Source organism: Pseudophryne corroboree, chromosome 4 (genome assembly GCF_028390025.1).
Source record: "Pseudophryne corroboree isolate aPseCor3 chromosome 4, aPseCor3.hap2, whole genome shotgun sequence".
Lineage (NCBI taxonomy): Eukaryota > Metazoa > Chordata > Amphibia > Anura > Myobatrachidae > Pseudophryne > Pseudophryne corroboree.
In genome coordinates this window covers 488,998,161-489,013,413 of record NC_086447.1, presented here as the reverse complement: position 1 = coordinate 489,013,413, position 15,253 = coordinate 488,998,161, and the positions used below count along the sequence as shown (strand labels likewise).

The following is a 15,253-nucleotide window of genomic DNA, read 5'->3' as shown; positions in this document are numbered from 1 at the left end:
TATACAAACACACAGCGGCACCAGAGTCTTAAATGTAACTTAGTGTATTCATATCTATACCCAACGTTTCGGGACTGGATTGCCCCTTTGCCAAGGTAAATCCCCTTGACAAAGGGGCGATCCAGCCCCAAAATGTTGGATATAGATTATGAATACACTTAATGTGTATACACACTGAGCAATTTTTTCCCCACTTCCCAGCGATGTCACCGGGGGTGAACGGCTATGGAAAGCTGTTCACCCCGCCGTTCATCTACTTGTAATACCAGCAGATGAATGGCGGCTGCCGGCGATGAAGCGGGAGCGCGCATCAGCGGTAATCGCTGGGGCATACACACTGGGCGACTGAAAGCAGTTCAACACACCAACAGTGACCTGCTTTCAGCTCAAAGTTGCCCAGTGTGAAAGTTAAAATTAAGACTCCAAGTGCCGCTGTGTGTTTGTATGGAAAATTATTTATTTGGATCCAGAAGGTACTGGAGCAGCTGATTCAGTGAGGGAGAGTGCTGGTCCGGTGTGACATAATGATGTACTGGCGTAGGGGAGCAGGGGTGTTGTTCTGTCAATGGATGCAGAGGCTTGCTGGCCAGACGGCCATCCAAGTGAAGCCGTAAGACGTCATCTGATAGCACCATTAGTGGGCTTACCTGTACACAGGCTGGTGAGTTCTCTCTCTCTACATATATATATATATATATATATATATTAATATGGGGCAACATAATGCAGTACATACAGATGGGGTGGGGGCCAGCACCACAATGCAGCACATACAGATGCGGAGAGGGCGGACAGCACAATGCAGACTACATATGGGGACAGCTGGACGGCACAACTGCCTCCCACTTTGCAGGCTTCCAGGAACCGGGGAGCGCGATGCCAACATTACAGACTGCTGCGCCCACGGCTCACAGGCACACGTGAGACAGAGTAGTCGCCAGTGAACGTTGCTGAGAGACATAGATTGGGGGGGGGGGGGGTTTGCTGAGTGACAGAATAAAGGGGGGGGGGCTGTTTGACAGTGAAGGGTATGAGAGGCACAGAGTGTGTGTGTGGGGGGGGGGGGGGCGCATAAGTTTTGCCTAGGGTGCCAAATTACCTTGCACCGGCCCTGCCCGTTAGACCTCCCATCTGTGTACGCTGGGCAGAACTTTGACACAGGGAGCCTGTTTCAGGCTTTTCCACTGGATGTATGTGGAAGAAAACATTACAGAGTGGTAACATACTAGGGGGTTGGGGTCCCGGTCAGACCTCCTGTTGGAGTATGCAGGGCAGAACTTTGACCCTTGGAGCCTGTTCTAGGCCTGCCACTGGATGTTTGGATGAAAACTATAATGAACTGTAATAACTGACATAAAGAACCATAATTCAATGACCTAAAATAACTGACAGAAATGGAGATGCAAAGACAAAAAATGTTGTGTACCCAAAAGCCTTGGAATAGCAACATTGATAACAGAAGGAAAACTTCTCACAATGGAAAAGTGATTATAAAACTGAACAGATAGAAAAGCTGAACAGGGCCGAAACTAGGATTCCTGTCACCCGGGGCAAGGCAGTAATTTGGCGCCCCCCACCCCACCCCACAAAAAAAATTAAAATAATTAATACATTTTATTAAATAAAAACATAAATAAATAAAATAATAAATAAAAAACACAGAAAACCCCACAACTGTACACTTTGCCTTTCAGACATTTCTCTAACGTCCTAGTGGATGCTGGGGACACCGTAAGGACCATGGGGAATAGACGGGCTCCGCAGGAGACTGGGCACTCTAAGAAAGATTTAGTACTACTGGTGTGCACTGGCTCCTCCCTCTATGCCCCTCCTCCAGACCTCAGTTAGAATCTGTGCCCGGAAGGAGCTGGGTGCATTTTAGTGAGCTCTCCTGAGCTTGCTATTAAGAAAGTATTTTAGTTAGGTTTTTTATTTTCAGAGAGCTTCTGCTGGCAACAGACTCTCTGCTACGTGGGACTGAGGGGAGAGAAGCAAACCTACTAACTGCGGCTAGGTTGCGCTTCTTAGGCTACTGGACACCATTAGCTCCAGAGGGATCGAATACAGGAACTTAACCTTGGTCGTCCGATCCCGGAGCCGCACCGCCGTCCCCCTCGCAGAGCCAGAAGACAGAAGCCGGCGGGTTGAAGCAAGAAGATGTCAAAATCGGCGGCAGAAGACTCCTGTCTTCATATGAGGTAGCGCACAGCACTGCAGCTGTGCGCCATTGCTCCCACACTAACCCACACACTCCGGTCACTGTAGGGTGCAGGGCGCAGGGGGGGGGCGCCCTGGGCAGCAATTGAGTACCTGCTGGCAAAAAGCAGCATATATACAGCTGGGCACTGTAATATGCATGAGCCCCCGCCATTATTTTTACACAAAATCGCGGGACAGAAGCCCGCCGCTGAGGGGGCGGGGCTTCTTCCTCAGCACTCACCAGCGCCATTTTCTCTCCACAGCTCCGCTGAGAGGAAGCTCCCCAGGCTCTCCCCTGCAGAAGCACGATAGAAGAGGGTGAAAAAGAGAGGGGGGGGCACATAAATTTGGCGTAAAAACAATATATACAGCAGCTACTGGGTTAACACTAAGTTACTGTGTGATTCCTGGGTCATATAGCGCTGGGGTGTGTGCTGGCATACTCTCTCTCTGTCTCTCCTAAGGACCTTGTGGGGGAACTGTCTTCAAATAGAGCATCCCCTGTGTGTGTGGTGTGTCGGTACGTGTATGTCGACATGTCTGAGGTAAAAGGCTCCCCTAAGGAGGAGATGGAGCAAATATGTGTGTGAGAGGGTGTCTCCGTCGACAACGCCGACACCTGTTTGGATATGTGTATGTGCTAAGGTGAATTTATTGCACAAAAGATTAGAGAACAGACAGGAAATCTACCCATGTCTGTCCCTATGGCGCAGAGACCTTCAGAGTCTCACAATGCTCACTATCCAAAATAATAAACACTGATATCGACACGGAGTTCGACTCCAGTGTCGACTACGATAATGCAAAGTTACAGCCAAAATGGCAGAAAAGTATTCAATATATGATTATTGTAATAAAAGATGATTTGCATATGACTGATGACTCATTTGTCCCTGACACAAGGGTACACATGTTTAAGGGGAAGAAAGCTGAGGTAAATTTCCCTCCTCTCATGATGAAAAAGAGCGGGAATCTCCAGACAAGAGACTGCAGCTTCCCACAAAGAATTCTCAGGCAGTATCCTTTCCCCACTAGGGCCAGGATGTGATGGGAATCTTCCCCTGGGGTGTCACGTTTGCCCAGAAGGTAGCCCTAGCTATTCTCAGGGATCCTGCAGATAGCGTGCACATTCTGGTACACTACTCAGACCGGCGATTGTGTCGGCATGGGTTTATAGCGCTGTGGCGGCGTGGACAGGTACCTTATCAGCAGAAATTGAGACCTTAGTATGTATATATGTATATATATATGTATATAGAGAGATATGTATATATATTAAAGATGCTGTCTTAAGAGATATATATAATCAAACATGCCCAAGGAGACATGAGTATACTGGGTCCTAGAGTCAAAGCTATGTCGATTTCTGCTTGACATGTCCTGTTGAATATGCAATGGACAGATGATGCCAACTTAAGTGGCATATGGAAGGCTGAGGATTGTGTGGAGAAGGGTTCTCGGACCTGGTCTCCACGGCTATAGCTGGTAATTCTGATATTTTGCCTTATATTCCTGCACAGCCTAGGAAAGCACGTCATTATCAAATGCAGCTTTTCGAACAAAGAAACAAGAACGTCCGAGGTGCGTCCTTTATTGCCAGAGGCGGGACCAGAGGAAAGAAGCTGCACAACACAGCTAGTTCTCAGGAACAGAAGTCCTCCCCGACCTCTATGAAGATCCACCGCATGTCGCTGGGGCTCCACAAACGGAGCTAGGCCCGGTGGGGGCACGCTTTCGTAAGTACAGCAACAAGTGGGTTCACTCCCTGTTAGATCCCTGGGCAATAGATATTGTGTCTCAGCGATACAAGCTGGACTTTGAGAAGATGCCTCCTCACTGACGGCCCTGCCGGCTTCTCCCCACGAGAGGGAAACAGGGTTAACTGCAATTCACAAGTTGTATCTTCAACAGGTGGTGGTCAAGGTTCCCCTCCTTCGACAAGGAGGGGGTTATTATTCGACCATGTGGTAGTCCCGAAACCAGACGGTTCGGTCAGACCCATATTGAATTTAAAATCCCTGAACATATACCTGAAAAGGTTCAAGTTCAAGATGGAATCGCTAAGAGCGGTCGTTACAAGCCTGAAAGGGGGAGATTTTATCGTGACTCGGGACATAAAGGAGGCATACCTTCATGTCCCCATTTATCCACCTCATCAGGCGTACCTCAGAATTACGGTACAGGATTGTCATTACCAATTTCAGACGTTGCCGTTTGGTCTCTCCACGGCCCGAGAATATTCACCAAGGTAATGGCGGAAATGAGGGTGCTCCTGCGGAAGCAAGGTGTCACTATTATCACGTACTTGGACGATCTCCTCATAAAAGCGAGATCAAGAGAGCAGTGGCTGAACAGCGTATCACTTTCTCTGGAAGTGTAACGGCAACACGGCTGGATTCTATATATTCCAAAGTCGCAGTTGGTTCCTACAGCTCATCTGCCTCTCCTAGACACAGACCAGAAAAGGGTTATCTCCCGATAGAGAGAGCTCAGGAGCTCGTGACACTGGTCAGGAATCTATTAAAACCAAAACAGGTGTCAGTGCATCAACAGCACTCGAGTCCTGGGTAGGATGGTGGCATCCATACGAGGCCATTCCCTTCGGCAGGTTCCATGAGAGGACCTTCCAATGGGACTTACTGGACAAGTGGTCCGGATCACATCTTCAGATGCATCGGTTAATCACCCTATCCCCCTGGGCCAGGGTGTCTCTCCTGTGGTGGCTGCAGAGTGCTCACCTTCTCGAAGGTCGCAGATTCGGCATTCAGGACTGGGTCTTGGTGACCACGGATGCAGGCCTCCGAGGGTGGGGGGCAGTCACATAGGGAAGAAATTTTCAAGGGCTGTGGTCAAGTCAGGAGACTTGCCTTCACATCAATATCCTGAAATTAAGGGCCATATACAACGCCCTAAGTTAAGCGGAGACCCTGCTTCGCAACCAATTGGTGCTGACTCAATCAGACAGCATCACCGCAGTGGCTCATGTAAACCGCCAAGGCGGCACAAGGAGCAGGGTGGCGATGGCGGAAGCCACCAGAATTCTTCGATGGGCGGAGAATCACGTACGAGCACTGTCAGCAGTGTTCATTCCGGGAGTGGACAACTGGGAAGCAGACTTCCTCAGCAGGCACGACCTCCACCCGGGAGAGTGGGGACTTCATCAAGAAGTCTTCGCGCAGATTGTAGGTCGGTAGGAACTGCCACAGGTGGACATGATGGCATCCCGCCTCAACAAAAAGCTACAGAGGTATTGCGCCAGGTCAAGAGACCCTCAGGCGATAGCTGTAGACGCACTGGGGACACCGTGGATGTTCCAGTCGGTTTATGTGTTTCCTCCTCTTCCTCTCATACCCAAGGTGATGAGAATCATAGGAAAAGGAGGAGTGAGAACAATACTCATTGTTCCGGATAGGCCAAGAAGGACTTGGTATCCAGATCTGCAAGAAATGCTCACAAAGGACCCATAGCCTCTACCTTTCAGACAGGACTTGTTGCAGCAGGGGCCCTGTCTGTTCCAGGACTTACCGCGGCTGCGTTTGTTGGCATGGCGGTTGAACGCCGGATCCGGGCAGAAAAAGGCATTCCGGATGTGGTTATTCCTACACTGATAAAGGCTAGGAAGGAGGTGACTGCTAAACATTATCACCGTATATGGCGGAAAAGAATGTTGCTTGGTGTGAGGCCAGGAATGCCCCTACGGAGGAATTCCAGCTGGGCCATTTCCTTCACTTCCTACAGTCGGGAATGACATTGGGCCTGAAATTGGGTTCCATTAGGGTCCAGGTTTCGGCCCTATCCATTTTCTTTCAAAAGAACTGACTTCTCTTCCTGAAGTCCAGACGTTGTATAGGGAGTGCTGCATATTCAGCCCCCTTTTGTGCCACCAGTGGCACTTTGGGATCTTAACGTGGTGTTGAGTTTCCTGAAATCTCACTGGTTTGAGCCACTTAAGACCGTGGAGTTAAAATATCTCACGTGGAAAGTGGTCATGCTATTGGCCTTAGCTTCGGCTAGGCGTGTGTCAGAATTGGAGGCTTTGTCATGTAAAAGCCCCTATCTGGTTTTCCATATGGACAGGGCAGGATTACGGACTCGTCCGCAATTTCTGCCGAAGGTGGTGTCTTTTTTTCATTTGAACCAACCTATTGTGGTGCCTGCGGCTACTCGTGACTTGGAGGATTCCAAGTTGCTTGATGTAGTCAGGGCTTTGAAGATCTATGTAGCCAGGACGGCTGGAGTCAGGAAAACTGACTCGCTGTTTATCCTGTATGCATCCAACAAGCTGGGTGCTCCTGCTTCAAAGCAAACTATTGCTCGCTGGATCTGTAACACGATTCAGCAGGCTCATTCTGCGGCTGGATTGCCGCATCCAAAATCAGTGAAAGCCCATTCCACAAGGAAAGTGGGCTCTTCTTGGGCGGCTGCCCGAGGGGTCTCGGCATTACAGCTTTGCCGAGCAGCTACTTGGACGGGTTCAAACACCTTTGCTAAGTTCTACAAGTTTGATACCCTGGCTGAGGAGGACCTTGTGTTTGCCCATTCGGTGCTGCAGAGTCATCCGCACTCTCCCGCCCGTTTGGGAGCTTTGGTATAATCCCCATGGTCCTTACGGAGTCCCCAGCATCCACTAGGACGTTAGAGAAAATAAGATTTTACTCACCGGTAAATCTATTTCTCGTAGTCCGTAGTGGATGCTGGGCGCCCGTCCCAAGTGCGGACTTTCTGCAATACGTGTATATAGTTATTGCTTAATAAAGGGTTATGTTATTTTGGCATCCGTGGCTGATGCTTTGTTGTTGTTCATACTGTTAACTGGGTATGTTATCGCAAGTTATACGGTGTGATTGGTGTGGCTGGTATGAGTCTTACCCTGGATTCCACAATCCTTTCCTTGTAATGTCAGCTCTTCCGGGCACAGTTTCCTTAACTGAGGTCTGGAGGAGGGGCATAGAGGGAGGAGCCAGTGCACACCAGTAGTACTAAATCTTTCTTAGAGTGCCCAGTCTCCTGCGGAGCCCGTCTATTCCCCATGGTCCTTACGGAGTCCCCAGCATCCACTACGGTCTACGAGAAATAGATTTACCGGTGAGTAAAATCTTATTTTTTCAACCATGAACGATGGCCTTTCTGACATAAATGTAGTATCCATCCCTTAAAAATATTGAATGGTTTCTTAAATAACACCATCAAATATCCAAATTTGTAACACTTCAAAAGACCTGCCTGAGTGCCGATATATTTATATATCTATATGTGTATAATATATATATGTGTATAATATATATTTATATAAATTATATATATATATATATATATATATAGTTTCCCAAACAGGCGGCACTTGGAGTCTTTCAAAGGTGCATAAAGTGCTTTATTGCAGTGCTGTCATCATATCAACAGTTTCGGGGTCGCAGCCCCTTCATCAGGATAACCATACAAACAAAAATTGAGTGTTTAAATACCTTAAACCCACACCAGTCCTCCTCGCTGCCTCCAATCACGCCGCCCGGTTTCCGGTCATGTCCACCAGGAAGTGACACGTACCTTGATCCGACCAGCTAACGTGTTGGGGCTGAAAGAGAGGTTACCATAGAAACCACTCAGTTACTAACATACAAAATGTAAACAAACTACATGTGCAATACTTTATAGGAGCAAATATAACAACGCTGTTTCCAACATTTCTAATAAGGGTTATACACAGTATCACACATATATGACTGGTTACTAACAATATTCTTATAAACCTAGTAGCGATCTAACATTAAAATATATACATACATAGAACAGCCAGTCAGGCGGGGGGGAATGGAGGTGTGAGGTGTGGTGCCTCTGTACTGGCTGAGCTGGATGGCCTTAGTGTGGCATACCTTTACATTCTACTAACACTTTTCACTTATTAATTTTTTAACACTATTTCTCTATTTTAATTGCATTTCATTTTTGTATCACTTTCTCTATAGCTTCGGCTTCCTAAATACTAATTTATTAACACTATAGTTTTTTCACTGGTATGCTACGCTGGGCTTTCTGGCTTATGCTGGTGTTTTGGGGTGCCACACCCTGCACCTAGATATAGCGCTAGGGACCCCAAATATACAGAGACGCCTTAATGCGGCTTTGGGGCATATTCACACATTTGCGCAAATATGTGTAACGAAGATCTCTGAATTCTATTATTATGTGGAATTTATATCTGGTTACGGTTATCATTCAGGGTGCTGGGGGAAACAAATGCCTTTTTTTCTTGCTTAGAAATACCCCTCCCTTTTGAGCACCTGAATGATATCACTAAGCTAATTGAGCATCTACCAATATATATATGAATATGTATTTGTGTCAATTCTTGTGTCCAGCATGACTCAAAAGGAATTACACAAAACAAAATGGGCCAGATGTAAAGCCGCCGAGTTCGGCGGTCGTGCGGGCTGCCGGCCAAACTCAGATTTTTTTTTAAAGGGGCAATCACTTACAAGGCAAAACCATGCCTTGTTAGTGATTGCCCCTATAAAAAAATGTCCGAGTTCTGCCGGCATCCCACATGGCCGTCGAACTCGGGCGGCTTTACATCCAGCCCAATGTATTCCATATAAAATATAAAATATCTTTTAACAAATATCAAAGTGGAACTACTCACTTACTATAGGTGAGAAGTTTTTTGTGTCTCTGTTGCAGGAACTCTGGCAAATACGTTGTTAGTTTGTTTCTTTTATGTCAAGCTGAACACAAGAATTGATGCAAACATTTTCACCAGGGGACCTTATGAATACACTTTATAAATTAGTGAATTTCATTAATTAAGGATGTTTTCTCTGATCAACACACACTATATAATGTTCTCATTTATTTCTGGGTCCATAACTTCTTGATTCTTCTAGCGGTTACCAGTATACTTGGAAATCTAACAGAACAAAAAAAATACAGGTTATAAATAAATATACCCAGCATTTTTTTTAAAACACTGTAGTATATATAGATTTATACAATTTACCTAAAAGTAAAACACGTGAAAAGAGTAAAGAAAAATTTAGAAATTTCTCTAAATATTTGCTTTTCGAAGTGTAGAAAATTGTTTGGGTTTTGTAAGTCTAGTTTTATAAAATGTTACTCTTTTGTTTATATGTGTTTCAGTCTGTGATATACCGTCTTGAATCTTTGGGTCTTCGACATGGAGCTGTTGTGATGAAACTCTACAACGCTGAAGAAGTAGAGATACTTGAAGGGCAGGAGGATGTGAGTGATGCAAATGCTGTTCCAGATTTACACTATACAATTAAAAAAACACTAAACCAGAGTGATTAACTATGCCTTTCAAACTATCATTGTATTGTTGCACCTCCATCCAAAACAGAGGGGGAAATGTATTAAACCATCCAAAGAGTGGCGAAGTGGGCAAGATGACAGATTGCCCATAGCAACCAAGCTACTTTTAGCTAGCATTAACAAGTATATGTTATAAAATGATTAGAGATATGTGCCGACCCCTGGGTTTTGGTTTTGGATCTGTATTAACTTTGTGTTTAGGTTTTGCCAAAACCATTCTCGTGTTTTTGGTTTTGGATCTGTATTTTTTTTTTCTTCAAAAATTGGTTAAAAAAACCCTAAAATCACATAATTTGGGCCTTTTTTTATTCCTACAGTATTATTAACCCCAATAACATTAATTCCCTGTCAATTGTGACCACCTCACCACTCACAATATTGTATTCATCCAGTTTAGGACAAAGGCTGCAGCAAGCTGGCTGGTTACTAAGTGACAGAGCAGCGGCACAAACACACTGCAATTTATAGCATGAAACATTGCACAGCACATTTTATTAGCATGTGCATCACCTATTGGGCAGGTCTACAACTATTTTACAATTAGTGTATGTGGGAAAGAGTATGACTGTGAAAAAGAGGGGGAAGTGCTGAACAGTATGAGTATGTGGGATTGACTGTGACTACAGTATGTTGATTCTAGAATGCAGGACCTGGCATGTGAACAAGGTTAACATGTCACTTAGAGCATGTCAAAAGATCAGCATTACAACTGTATACATGCTGGAAGGGTAGCATGTTTAAAGTTGTACTCTCAATCCGGTTAACATGATCTAAGTAATGTATTAACTTTGGGGGTCATTCCGACCCGGTCGCTCGCTGCAGTTTATCACTGCGCAGCGATCGGGTCGGAACTGCGCATGCCGTCGTTGCCTAGCGATCGTCTCTGCCTGATTGACAGGCAGAGGCGGTCGCTGGGCAGGAGGTGGCTGGACGGCGGCGTTAAGCCACCGTTTAGGGGGTGCAGTCCGGCCAACGCAGGCATGGATGGACCATTTGGGGGGGGGTCCGCGGCGGCTGCATGACGTCACGTCACACGCAGCCACTGCGACCCGGGCAGCGAAGAGGTTCTCCCGGCCAGCCGCAGGAGCTGCGCTGGCTGGCAGTTACTCCTCAGATGCATGGACATGTTCCGGAGACTAATCACTATTGCGCATGCACAGCAGCCATTTTGTCTGATTTTTGCCATGTCTGCAGTGCCTGCTACTGGACTTTAGAAAGGTAAGTAATAAAACATGAGTGCAGAGTATGCAGTGTGGGCCACCCTGGACCAAGGGGCCCGTGTACCCATTATAGAAATGCCAATGGGGGGCGGAGAAAGAGGGAAGTAGAAAAGCGGTGGAAGGAGGAGAGAGACAGGGAAGAGGAAGTGAGAGTAGGGAGGGTGGGGATGGAGGGATGGAGAGAGGCAAAAGAGGACTGGAGAGAGGGTGGGAGGGGGAGAGAGGGAGGGATAAGAGAAAGGGAGGAAGAGATGGGGAGAGAGGGAGTAAGGGGAGGCAGAGGAGAGAGGGAGGGAGAGAGAGGGGGAGAGAAAGGGAGGAGAGAGAGGGAGTGAAGGGGGGGAAACAGAAGAGAGAGAGAGGAGAAAGAGAGGGAGAGAGAGGTGAGGAGAGAGAGAGATAGAGGGGGGAGAGGGAGACTAGAACGTAGACACCTATATCCCAGATGAAGCAAAGTCCCAGTCCCACTGTCTGTTTGTCCTATTCTGTATACTCATTAAATTTCTGGCAGTCACTTTTATGATAGGCTGCTCCTGCAGTGTTTTTGCCTGGTCACGCTGTCAGATGAGGGGAACAAACACTGCCTCGTAACACAACGGACACCCCCTGCCCTTACACACCTCACTTCATCAAGCAACTCATAGATGTCACAACTGCCCTTATGGGATTTATAGTTAATCTTTTACTGCTCAGAATAAGTGCAATAAAAAATAAACTACAGGGGGCGTGGCTTGGACGCTGTCCTAACTGGTCACGTTGAGCTGGAGCTCCTGGATATAAGAGCTTTAATATACCCACAATCTCCCTATATCAGCCTCTGCTGGCTCCTGATCCCCCCCAGTGAGCTGCTGCCTGCTGTGGGCTGCCCGGAGTGACCTCCAGTGACGCTGAGAACTGATCTCCGCAGCTCCGAGTTCGGGGCCTACGCATCCTCCAGAGGCCGGGGCCTCGAGTTTGGGGACAGCCCGGCGCCGAGCTCCGGGACCCGCTCACGGCCGCGGCGGGACCCGGCGGACCTCCTGTGGGCACCCAACACTTACCCTGATCGGCGGAGACCCTCCCCAGACCCTCAGGTACCTACCGAAAACCGACAGCTCCCTCCCTGTGCATGCAAAAGCCAGTGGAAGTGGAGTCTCTGGCCTGATAACTCTGGCGGTGGCCATCTTGGATTCCTCCTAACAGCTCCTGAGAGCTACTACATAGCTGCTCTGTGACATCCTCTGAGCCCACACATCCTGCATGCTGTACATCTGTAATCACCCTCTACCTATTGAAGACATATAATAAGCTGCTGGTTGCAGCCACTGCAATACGCTCTGCAATTTAATTGTGCCCTACCATACTAAACTGTCACTACTCTCAGCCCTGCCTGGAGTCTTCCTACCATCATTACCGAGCTTGAAACAACCCTCGTCTCTATACTCATCCAGCCCGGCAAGATGTGACCCCTAATATGCGCTATCTCCGCCCAGAGTCTTACCGTTTAACATGGGAATACGTCTGAAAAACAGCATCCTGTCTACTTTATAGCACATCAGTCTAGAGGGACCCAGCTGCTGCATTATCCTCAGATCATCTATTTTTCTCAAGTCCTTTTTTCCCTCTATCTCACTATGGCACCTAAAAAAGCAAAGGGCATGCTACCTCCTCAGGTATCTCTCCCGATTCGGAAACAAAATCAGACGTCCCCGCTGCCTCGAAGAGTGTCGGCCCCCTCCACGAAAAGTCCGAACACATCCGATCTGCCCAGTTCGCTCTCATTGTCGGGCATAGACCCGAGCTCTGACGCTCCCCTTACCGTGAAGACCCTTTGCCAAGTCTTGTCGGCCTTCAAATCGGACTTAACTCGCGACCTCACAGCTGCTATACGGGAAGTTAAGGAGGAGCTGACAGCCATTGGCGATAGAACCGACACTCTAGAACTGGAAGAATTGGTGACGTCACATAATGAGCTCATCACAGCTCACGACCAACAACAAAACGAGCTGGACATGGTCAAAAACAAAATGGCAGATATGGAGGACCGTTCCAGACGGAACAATATTAAAATACGTGGAATACCCGATTCGGTTGATAACTCCGATCTGACGAAATACGCGATGGCCCTGTTCCGTAAACTGCTACCTGAAGCATCTGATGCGGAGCTGCTCATTGACAGAATTCATCGCCTTCCTAAACCTCGGTTCCTCTCCAGCTCCTTACCTAGAGATACATTACTCCGGGTGCACTTCTTCACTGTTAAGGAACGTATTCTCCAAGCTACTCGAGATGCAGAGAACTCTGATACCCTAGGAGGCTTGCAACTGTTTCCGGACTTTTCCGCAATCACCCTTTCTAAAAGACGCAGTTTAGCCCCGATTACCACCGCCCTCCGGGCCCAAGATATCCGTTATAGGTGGGGCTTTCCAGTGAAGCTGATTGTATTCTATGACAGCTCTACGTTTATTATATCAGAACTGGAAGCCGGAGTGAAGCTGCTCGAGGACTGGGACATCTCGGTGAAACTACCATCCTCCCATGAGAGACGTCCTCCTCATCGCTCGGAATGGTCCACTGAGTGATCGTATTACGTAATTAATGTTTTGTTCTAACATGCCTTTTCGTATTTCGTTAGAGTTACCGTCTATATTATATTCTGTCTATTGTAGCCCTTACGGCTCTCGAACCCCTCTAGGTGAGATACACCGTATTCCCACTAATTCATATAGCGCATACTCTCCTACTTAAGTGTGGTCGCTCAGCTCTCGCCCCAGTTTACCTGTTTACCTGTTTACTGGCCTATCTTTCTAGTATTCGCTAATTGCAGCAGACGGAGGTCTTCCCGCTAGCAAGATACGCCAGAGCATTTTGTGATATATTTGTGTTTTTCTGATATGTATTTATACCCCACGTACCACATATGTTTAGATGGAGATGTGCAGTTATTCCCCTTATATATTATCTATCTGTTTTCTTAATGACTCTGGGCGGATTGAAGAGTCTGCCTGCCCCTCGTTTCTCTACTGCATTCATTTTTCCCCTGCAGTAGCTATGCAGACCCGATATGCTGGGTCGATTTAATTTTCTTTCCCTTTTGTTTTACTATGTCTACGCATATTGCCCCGTTTCCGTGATTTTTGTGCCCCCCTCCCCCCCCCCCCATCCGGATGGGATGCCGTCACTTGCATGATATTCTAACTGAATAAGTATGGTTGGTATTCTCTCATTGAACGTTAAGGGCTTAAACTCCCCCAATAAACGTAGATAAGCTCTATCCTCCTTCCATAAGTATAAAGCCGATATAGTTGCCCTACAAGAAACTCACTTTTCCTCACATAACCCCCCTGTATTGAAGGATCATAGGTTCACTACTGGTTTCTTCGCTAACGGACCCTTTAAAAGAAATGGAGTAGCTCTGCTGTTTAGAAATGGTGTCCCCTTTATTCTCCACTCACAAATTGCAGATAAAGCAGGACGGTACCTAATTCTCACGGGTATTTTGGAGGGTAAATCCGTCACAATAGTATCTCTATACGCACCTAACTCGAATCAAGTGGCCTTTATTCGGAAGCTATGCTTACTTATCCAGAAGGTCCGGGTCGGCTCCCTAATTCTCCTAGGAGACTTTAACTTAGTACTAGACCCCAAACTGGATAAATCGTCCCAGCCCTCTTCAACTACACCTAAAACTCGCTCTGGCCCCTCACTAGCGCTGCGTAATGTGGTAGCGGAATTTGACTTATATGACATTTGGCGAATCCGCAACCCCTCAGGTAGAGACTACACGTTCTTTTCACCAGTTCACAATTCATACTCACGAATTGACCTCGTGTTATGCGATAAATGGACCTTGCAGGAGTCTGGTGGGGTGGATATCCTACCTATCACCTGGTCCGACCATGCTCCGTTATTCTGGAAGTGGCACATTGGACCTGGCCCCGCCCCCCCCCAGACCATGGCGACTATCTCCCCATTTGTTACATGACGCGTTGGCCAAAAAGATTATCTCAGACAGCTTATCCCTATATACAGATACCAATTCCCCTTCGGGCACATCTTTACCAAACTACTGGTGCGCGTTAAAAGCGGTTGTTCGCGGCTCTGCTATTCAGGCTGGAGCAACGCTTAAAAAGCAAACCAAAAGACTCCAACTAGACTTGGAACAAAGACTTAAAATAGCTGAAGACAAGAATAAGATACGCCCCACCCGACTTTTACGTAAGGAACTTGCTGACATCCGCAGCCAATTACAAAAACTCTTGGTTTTTAGAACCCAAATAGCTCTCAATAGACTACGGCAGAAATTCTATTTAGTAGGTAACAGACCCGGTAAAATGCTAGCCCGCAGACTTCGTGCCCAACAAGCTCGTAACAGAATTAAATTCATCCTTTCCTCCACAGGCTCTAAGCTTGCTAACCCCTTAGATATTGCTAACCAATTCGCAGACTATTATACTAAACTGTATAACTTACATTCTGACCCCCTTACATTCCAGCCTACCCCTGACTCTATTCAAGCGTTCCTTTCTTCT

General features: G+C 47.1%; 1 protein-coding gene across 5 annotated transcripts in view; it reads left to right on the top strand.

Moving 5' to 3' along the window:
- The window catches only part of AK9 (adenylate kinase 9), a 406,441-nt gene that overhangs the window by 139,293 nt on the left and 251,895 nt on the right, over positions 1–15,253 (top strand). For all 5 annotated transcript variants that reach the window (XM_063917113.1, XM_063917112.1, XM_063917116.1 and 2 more), the window contains exon 10: positions 9,331–9,432. In XM_063917113.1, the coding sequence (XP_063773183.1) occupies positions 9,331–9,432 (102 nt within the window). The remainder of the gene's footprint in view (positions 1–9,330; positions 9,433–15,253) is intronic.